This window comes from Mya arenaria, chromosome 7 (genome assembly GCF_026914265.1).
Source record: "Mya arenaria isolate MELC-2E11 chromosome 7, ASM2691426v1".
Lineage (NCBI taxonomy): Eukaryota > Metazoa > Mollusca > Bivalvia > Myida > Myidae > Mya > Mya arenaria.
In genome coordinates this window covers 39,351,807-39,362,061 of record NC_069128.1, presented here as the reverse complement: position 1 = coordinate 39,362,061, position 10,255 = coordinate 39,351,807, and the positions used below count along the sequence as shown (strand labels likewise).

Below are 10,255 nucleotides of genomic sequence, written 5' to 3'. Positions count from 1 at the left end.
ACCTCCACCGTGCTCATCACCATCATGACCACCACAATCATGACCACCACTTCCACCGTGCGTATCACGATCATGATCACCACAATCATGACCAACACCTCCACCGTGCTCATCACCATCATGACCACCACAATCATGATCACCAACTCAACCGTGCTCATCCCCATATACCCACCACAGTCATGACCACCACCTCCATCGCGCTCATCACTATCATGACCACCACAATCATGACCAACACCTCCACCGTGCTCATCACCATCATGACCACAACAATCATGACCACCACATTCACCTTACTCATCACCATCATAATCACCACAATCATGACCACCACTTCCACCGTGCTTATCCCTATCTGACCACTACAATCATGACCACCACCTCCACCGTGCTCATCCCTATCATCACCACCACAAGCATAACCACCACATCCACCGTGCTCATCACCATCATTACCACCACAATCATGACCACCACCTCCACCGTGCTCATCACTGACATAACCACGACAATCATGACCACCACTTCCGTGTTTATCACCATCATAACCACCACCTCCACCGTGCTCATCACCATCATGACCACCACAATCATGACCACCACCTCCACCGTGCTCAATAACATCATGACCATCACAATCATCACCACCACCTCCACTGTGCTCATCCCCATTTGACCACCACAATCAACACCACCATTTCCATCGTGCTCATCACTATCATGACCACCACAATCATGACCACCACCTCCACCGTGCTTATCACCATCATGACAACCACAATCATGAAAACAACCGACACCGTGCTCATCACCATCATGACCACCACAATCATGACCACCACCTCCATGGTGCTCATCACCATCATGACCACCACAATGATGACCACCACCTCAACCGTGCTCATCAACATTTAACCTCCACAATCATGATCACCATTTCCACCGTGCTCATCACTATCATAACCACAATCATGACCACCACATCCACCATGCTTATCACCATCATGACCACCACAATCATGAAAACCACCTTCACCATGCTCATCCCCATCTTACCACCACAATCATGACCACCACGTTCACCGTGTTTATCACCATCATGACCACCACAATCATGACCACCACCTCCACCGTGCTCATTACCATCATGACCACCACAATCCTGAAAACAACCGACACCGTGCTCATCACCATCATGACCACCACAATCATGACCACCACCTCCATGGTGCTCATCACCATCATGACCACCACAATGATGACCACCACCTCAACCGTGCTCATCAACATTTGACCACCACAATCATGACCACCACCTCCATCATGCTCATCACCATCATGACCACCACAATCAGGACCACCACCTCCACCTTAATGACTATCACAATCACCTCTACCAGAATCATCACTTCAATATCCATCATCACCTCACCTCCATCACCACCACCTCTACCTCCATCACCATCACTATCATCAACTCCACCTCAATCACCATTTCCAACTGCACATCAATCATCGTCACCACAAACAACATTATCACAACTACCTCCAACATCACCTCCACCTCCATCACCACCACTTCAATCTCAATCACCATCACCACCACTAGCATCATCACCTCCACCTTCACCATCATCATTACCTCCATCACCATCACCATCCCCATCATCACCTCCATCGCAATCACGATATCCAACTGCACATAAATCACTATTACCATCATCACGTCCACCTTCATCACCTTTCATTTCCAACTGCACATGAATCACCAACACCATCACCACCATCAGCATCATCCCCACCACCTCCACTATCACCTTCCTCTCCATCACCTCCACCTCCATTACCACCACCTCCATCACCTCCATCTCCACTTCAATCTCCATCCCCATCACCACCACCAGCATCATTACCTCCATCTCCACCATCACCTCCACCTCCATCACCAGCACCATCATAACCTCCCCCTCAATCACCATGACCACCAGCATCACCTCATCTATCATCTCCACCATTTCCAACTGTTAATCAATCACCATCACCATCACCATCATCACCTTTACCTTCACAATCAATTCCATCTCCATTTCCACCACCTCCACCTCAATCACCACCACAAGCATCATCACCCTCACCTACACCATCACTTCAATCACCTTCATCTCCATCACAATCACCCCATCACCCGCATCACCCCCATCACCATAACCCCCACCTCCATCACCTCAACCTCAATCACTTTCACCATCACCAACACCACCTTCATCATCATCAGCATTATCATCAGCACCATGATCACCTTCTCCACATCAATCACCATCCTCATCACCATCAACAGCATCATCACCTCTAATCCCACCATCACCTCCACCTTCATCATCACCACCTGCACATCCATCACCATCAACATCATCATCTCTCCCTCAATCACCATTTCCAACTGCACATCAATCACCTCCGCCTCCACCATCATCACTTCCACCTCAACCATCACCTCCACCTCTATCACCATCACCATCAACACCATCAGAATTATCACCTACACCTCCTACTCCATTACCACCGACTCCTACACCATTACTTCCACCTCAGTCACCATCAAATTAAGTACCACCAGTATCATCACCTCCACTATAACATCCACCTCCATCACCACCACCTTCACCTCAACAAACACCACAAGCATCATTACCTTCACCTCCACCATCACCTCTATCACAACCTCCATCAACATCAGCACCACCTCTATCAACATCACCATCCCCAGCATCATCACCTCGACTTCCATCACAACAACTTTAACCTCCATCTTCTCATCCTCATCACTATCACCATCACACACACCACCTTCATCACCACCACCATCATCATCAGCACCATCATAATCATCATCATCATCATCATCATCATCATCATCACCTCCCCTCAATCGCCATCAACAGCATGATCACCTCCACCATCACCTCAACCTCCATCACCACCACCTCCACCTCCATCACCATCAATCATCTCAATCACAATTTAAAACTGCACATCACCACCAGCATCACCACCTCCACAATTTCCAACTGCACATCAATCATCATCATCATCATCATCATCATCATCATCATCATCATCATCATCATCATCATCATCATCGTCTAAACCTTTACCATCACCTTCATCACCTTCACCACAATCAACACAATCAGCATTATCACCTCCACAGCCACAATCAACACAACCATCATCACCACCAGAAACATCCCCTCCGCCTCCACCATCAACTCCACCTCCATAACCTAAATATTAATCACTTTCACCATCACCACCACCTCCACCTCAATCACAATCACCATCACCACCGCTAGCACTTTCACCTCCACCATCACCTCTACTTCCACCTCAATCACCATCACCACCACTAAGACCATTATCAACTCCACATCCACCATCAAATTCTTCTTCATCACCTACACCTCAATCACCATCCTTATCACCACAACCATCATCATCACCTCCACCTCCATCAACAACATCTCCTCTTCATTAAACACCACAGACATCATCACCTCCACCTTCACCATCACCTCCATCACCACCATCACAATCACCACCACCAACATCATCACTTCCATATTCACCTCCACCATCACCTCCATCATCACAACTCTATCACAACCACCTCCACCTCCATCACCTCAACCTCATCACTATCACCATCACACTCACCACCTTCACCACCAACACCACCATCATCATCAGCACCATCACCATCATCACCACCTCCACCTCAATCAACATCACAAGCGTCATCAAATCCACCATCACCTCCACCTCCATCACCACCACTTCAACCTCCATCTCCATCACTTCAATCACCATTTAAAACTGCACATCAATCACCATCACCATCACCATCATCACCTCCACCATAACCTCCACTTCCATCACCTCCACCATCATCACCTCCACCTCAATCACCATCACCACCAGCATCATCAACTCCATCATCATCAGCAACATCACCATCATCACCACCTCCACCTATATCACTATCACTACCAGTATTGCCACGTCCATCGACTCCACCATTTCCAACTGCACATCAATCACCATCACCAGCACCATCATCTTCTCAACATTCACCATAACCTCCACCAATATCACCACCACCTTCACCTCAATAACCACCACCAGCATCATCACCTCTACTTCCACAATCACCTCCACCATCATTACCTCAACCTCAATCATCACCAACACCAGCATCACCACCTCCATCACCTCCAGCATTTCCAACTGCACATCACCATCACCATCATCACTTCCACCTCCACCTTCACCTTCACAGCAATCATCATCACCATCACCACCAACAGCATTACCATCTCCACAATCACCTCCACCTCCATTACCACCACTTCCAATGCCATCATCTCCACCACAATCACCATCTCCATCACAACCACCACTACCTCCACTATTACCTCAATTATCATCAGCTCCACCTCCATCACCCTTCCTTTTCCAACTGCAAATCAATCGCCATCACCATCACCATTATACTTTCCAACTCCATCTTCATTTTCAACTACACATTAATCACCATCTCTATCACCATCATCAACTCCATCTCCACCGTCAACTCAATCTCCATCACCACTACATACACCTAAATCACCAGCACCAACATCATCACCTCCAACTTAACCATCACCTCCACCTCATTCACAACCACCTCCATCACAATATATCCACCTTCCTTCACCTCAACCTCAATCACTTCCATCATCACCACCACCGCCTTCATCATCACCACCATCATCATCAGCACAATCATCACCACCTGAAAAACAATCACCATCCCCACCAACAGCATCATAACCTCCATCTCCACCGTGAAATCACCTCCACCTTCATCACCACCACCTGCACATCCATTATCAACACCATCATCATCTCCCCTCAATAACCATTTCAATTTGAACTTCAATTACCTCCGCCTCTACCATCACCTCCCCTCCATTATCACGACATCCATCACCATCACTTCAACAATAATCACCATCACCACCACAAGCAACATCGACTCCACATCTACCATCACCTCCACCTCATCACCACAATCTCTATCACCATCACCTCCAAAACCTCCACCATTTCAAACTGCACATCAATCACCATCACCATCATCACCTTCACCATCAGGTCCACCTCCATCACCACCACCTCCACCTCAAGAAGCACCATCACCAACATCACCTCCACCTACATTATCACCTCCACCTCCACCATTTCCACAATTTCCAACTCCTACTCTACATCAATCACCAACGCCAACAATGCCCAAAGCATCATTACCTTCATCATCTCCGCCCCAGGCATCACCGCCATTTCGAAATGCACCTCTACACCATTTCCATCACCACCATCATCATCATTACAGCCACCTCCACCATCAACTCCATCTCCATCACCACCACCTCAACATCAATCACCATCATAACCAACAGCATCATCACCTCCACCTTCACCATCATCACCACCTCCATCACCATCACCATCCACATCATCACCTCCACCTCAGTCACGATTTACAACTGCATATATATCACTATCACTATCATCACCTCCAACACTAGCACCTGCACCACCATCACCATCATCACATCAACCTCAACCTCAATCACCATCACCATCATAACCTCCACTTCTACAATCAACTCCACCACCATCACTTACACCATCATCACTATCACCTCAATCACAATCACCACTAGAATCACCCTCCACTCAACTCAACCATTTCCAACTGCTCATTAATCAACATCATCTTCACCATCACCTTTACCATCACCTCCACCTCCACCTTCATCATCACCTCCACCTCCATCACCACCATCTCCACCTAAATAAGCATCACCATCAACATAATCACATCCACCTACATCACCATCATCACCTCCACCTCAATCACCATCACCATCATCACATCCACCATCACAAGCATCAACACCTCCAACTTACCCTCCACCTCTATCACCATAACCTCCATCTCAATAAACTGCACAAGCATCATCACCTCAACCTCCACCATCACCTACATCACACATCCATCAACATCACATTTATCTAAATCACCATCGCCTTCATCACCACTAACATCATCACCTCGACCTCCATCACAATCACCTGAACCCCCATCACCTCAACCTCATCACTATCACCAGCATCACCACCTCCATCACCTCCACAATTTCCAACTGCACATCAAACACCATCACCATCATCATCATCCTCTCAACCTTTAACATCATCTCCATCTTCATCACCACCACCTTCAACTTTATCACCACAACCATCGTCATCACCTCCACCTCCACAATCACCTCCACCTCCATCACCTCCACCTCAATCAGCACCACCATCAACACCACCAACAAAATAACCGCCACCTCCACCATCACCACCGTCACTATCAACTTCTACACCATCAACACGACCTCCATAACCTCAACCTCAATCGCTTTCACCATCACCACCCCTTCCACCTCAATCACCATCACCACCACCAGCATTATGACCTCCTTCTCCACCATCACCTCCACTTCCACCTCAATCACCACCACCCCCACCCCTATCACCACCACCATCATCACCTCCACCTCAATCAGCATCACCAACAGCAGCACCACCTCCATTACCTCCACCATTTCCAACTGAACATCAATCAGCATCACCATCACCATTACCATCATCACCTCCACCATCACCATCATTTCCACCTCCATAACCATCACCAGCATCATCACCTCCACCTCCACCCTCACCACAATTTCCAACTTCACCTCCACATCAATCACCATCACCATCACCACGACAGCATCATCACCTCCACCACATCCACCACCACCATCATCACCTCAACCTAAATTGCCGACACCTCCACTCCAATCATCACCATCACCACAAGCGTCATCACATCCACCTACACCCTCACCACCACCTTCGTCTAATCACATCAACCTTAATCAAAATTTCCAAATGCACATCAAACACCATTACTATCACTATTATCACCTCCACCTCAATCAACATCACCATCACCATCACCACAACCAGCATTATCACCTCTACCTCCACTATCACATCCACCTCCTTCACCACCACCTCTATCACCATAATCTCCTTATCAATCACCATTACCATCCTCACCACCAGCATCATCATCTCCACCTCAATCATCACCTCCAGCTCCATCGTTAAAACATCCATCACCATTACCTCCACCTCCACCATCACATCCACCACCTTCACCACCACCTCTATCACCATAATCTCCTACTCAATCACCATTACCATCCTCACCACCAGCATCATCATCTCCACCTCAGTCATCACCTCCTGCTCCATCGTTAAAACATCCATCACCATAACCTCCACCTCCATCACCTCAACCGTTTCCAACTGCATATCTATCACCATCACCATCACCATCACCATTATCACTTCAACCTACACCATCACCTCCATCTCCATCATTAGCACTTCCACCTCAATGACCATCACCGGCATCACCACCACCACCATCAGCTCCACCACCATAACCATCATCACTTCCACCTCAATCACCATCATCATCATCATCATCTCCACATCCACCATCACCTTCACCTCCATCACCTCCACCTCAATCACCATGCCCATCACTACCAGAAGCATCATCACCTGCACAATCACCTCCATCGCCATCACCTCCACCTCAATCACCATAACCACCAGCATCACCACTTCCATCAGCTCCACCAACTGCACATCAATCACCATCACCATCACTATAAACACCTTCACCATCACCTCCACCTCCATCAACACCACTACCACCTGAATCACTACCACAAGAACCATCACCTCCATCACAATCATCTTCACCTAAATCACCATCACCATCACAACATTATCGCCTCCACATCACTCAACAACACCTCCACTTCCATCACCTCAACCTCAATCTCAATCACATCACCACTTACACGTTCATAACCACCAACATCACACCACCTCCACCTCAATCAATATCACAACCACCAGCATCATCACTTCCACCATCACCTCCACCATCGCCTCCACTCTATCACCAGCAACTCCATCTGTATCATCATTACCTCAATTACTATTCCCAAATGAACATCAATCATTATTACCATCACCATAATCATTTCGATCTCCACTATCACCTCCACCTAAATCACCATCACTATCACCACCACCAGCATCATCACCTCCACCAACACCTCCACTTCCATCACCATCACCACCAGCATCACCATCGCCATCACCTTCACCAATTCCAACTGCACATCAATCACCATCACCATCAACATCATCACCTCAACCTTCACCATCATCTCCAACTCCATCACCACCACCTCGACTTCAATCAACACCACCAGCATCATCACATGAACCTCCATCTCCATCACCACCACCTCCATCACCATTACTTCCTCCTCAATCATCATCATCATCACCACCACCAGCAACATAACCTCCACCTCCACCATGACTTCCACCTTACTTAAGTCACTACCACCTCAAACACCATCAACTTCACCACCACCATCATCATCACCTCCACCTCAATCACCTAAACCTCAATCACTATCACCATCATCACCACCTCCACCTCAATCACCTTCACCTCCACCAGCATTACTTCCAACTGCACCTCCATCATCATTACCATCATCACCTCCACCTCAATCACCATTTCCAACTGCACATCAATCACCATAACCAAAATCAACATCACTTCTAATCACCTTCACTTAGGCCTCAATCACCATCACCACCACCAGCATCGTCACATTCATCTCCAACAACACCTCCAACTCCATCACTATCACCTCCATCAAAATAACCATTTCCAACTGCACATCAATCACCATCACCATCATCACCTCCACCTCCACCATCACCTCCACCTCCATCACCTCCACCTCAATCACCATCACCACCACCATCATCATCATCACCTCCACCTCAACCATCACGTCCACCTCTATCACTACTACCTCCATCACCATAACCACCGCATCAATCACCTGGACCTCAATCACTATCATCATCCCCACCACCACCTTAATCACCACCACCATCATCATCAGCACCATCACAACCATTACCATCTCCACCTCAATCACCATCACCATCTAAACAACCAGCATCATCACCTCCACCTCAATCATCACCTCCAACCCCATCACCACCACCTCCATCACCATCACCATCATCACCTCAACCTCAATCACAATTTCCAACTGCATATCAATCACCATCACCATCACCATTATCACTTCCAACTCCACCATCACATCTACCTCAATCACCATCACCATCACCACCAGCAGCATTATCACCTTCACCTCCACATCCATAACCACCACCTCTATCACTATGACCTCAATCACCATTTCCAACAGCACATCAATCACCATCACCATCACCTTCAAGACTTCCACCTCCACCATCGCCTCGACCTCAATCACCATCACCATCTAAACAACTAGCATCATCAGCTCTACCACCATCATCATCTTTAACCCCATCACCACCACCTCCATCGCCATCACCATCATCACCTCAACCTCAATCGCAATTTCCAACTGCATATCAATCACTATCACCATTATTACTTCCAACTCCGCAATCACATCTACCTTAATCACCATTACCATCGCCACCAGCAGAATTATCACCTTCACCTTCGACAACACCTCCATCTCAATCACCACCACCTCAATCACCATCACCTCCATCTGAATTACCATCAGCTTCATCACCAACATCATCATCTCTACCTCCACCTCCATCGCAACCACTTCAATCACCATCACCTCCAACTCCATCACCTCAACTTTTTCCAACTGCATATCAATCACCATCACCATCACCATCGTCACCTCCACCTCACTCAATCATTACCTCAACCTCTACACAACCACCTCAATCATTATTACCACCAACGTAATCACCGTCATCATCAGCATCATCATCTCCACCACCATCACCTACACCACCATCACGAAAATCACTTCCACCTCCACCATCACCTCCACATCCATAACCATCACTTCTATCACCATCACCTCAATCACCATTTCCAACTGCACATCAATCACCATCACCATTACTTTCATGACTTCCACCTCCACCATCGCCTCGACCTCAATAACCATCACCATAAGAACAACCAGCATTACCACCT

The 10,255-nt window shown here is 47.5% G+C and overlaps 1 protein-coding gene across 1 annotated transcript; it reads right to left on the bottom strand.

The window, feature by feature from the left end:
* Window positions 1–8,816: 8,816 nt before the first annotated feature.
* On the bottom strand, window positions 8,817–9,944 carry LOC128241131 (uncharacterized). The gene is made up of 3 exons (XM_052958105.1): window positions 9,630–9,944; window positions 9,276–9,545; window positions 8,817–8,918 (listed from the first exon to the last, which is right to left on the bottom strand). The coding sequence occupies exons 1-3, from the start codon at window positions 9,942–9,944 to the stop codon at window positions 8,817–8,819; spliced, it is 687 nt and encodes a 228-aa protein (XP_052814065.1).
* Between the last annotated feature and the right edge of the window lie 311 nt (window positions 9,945–10,255).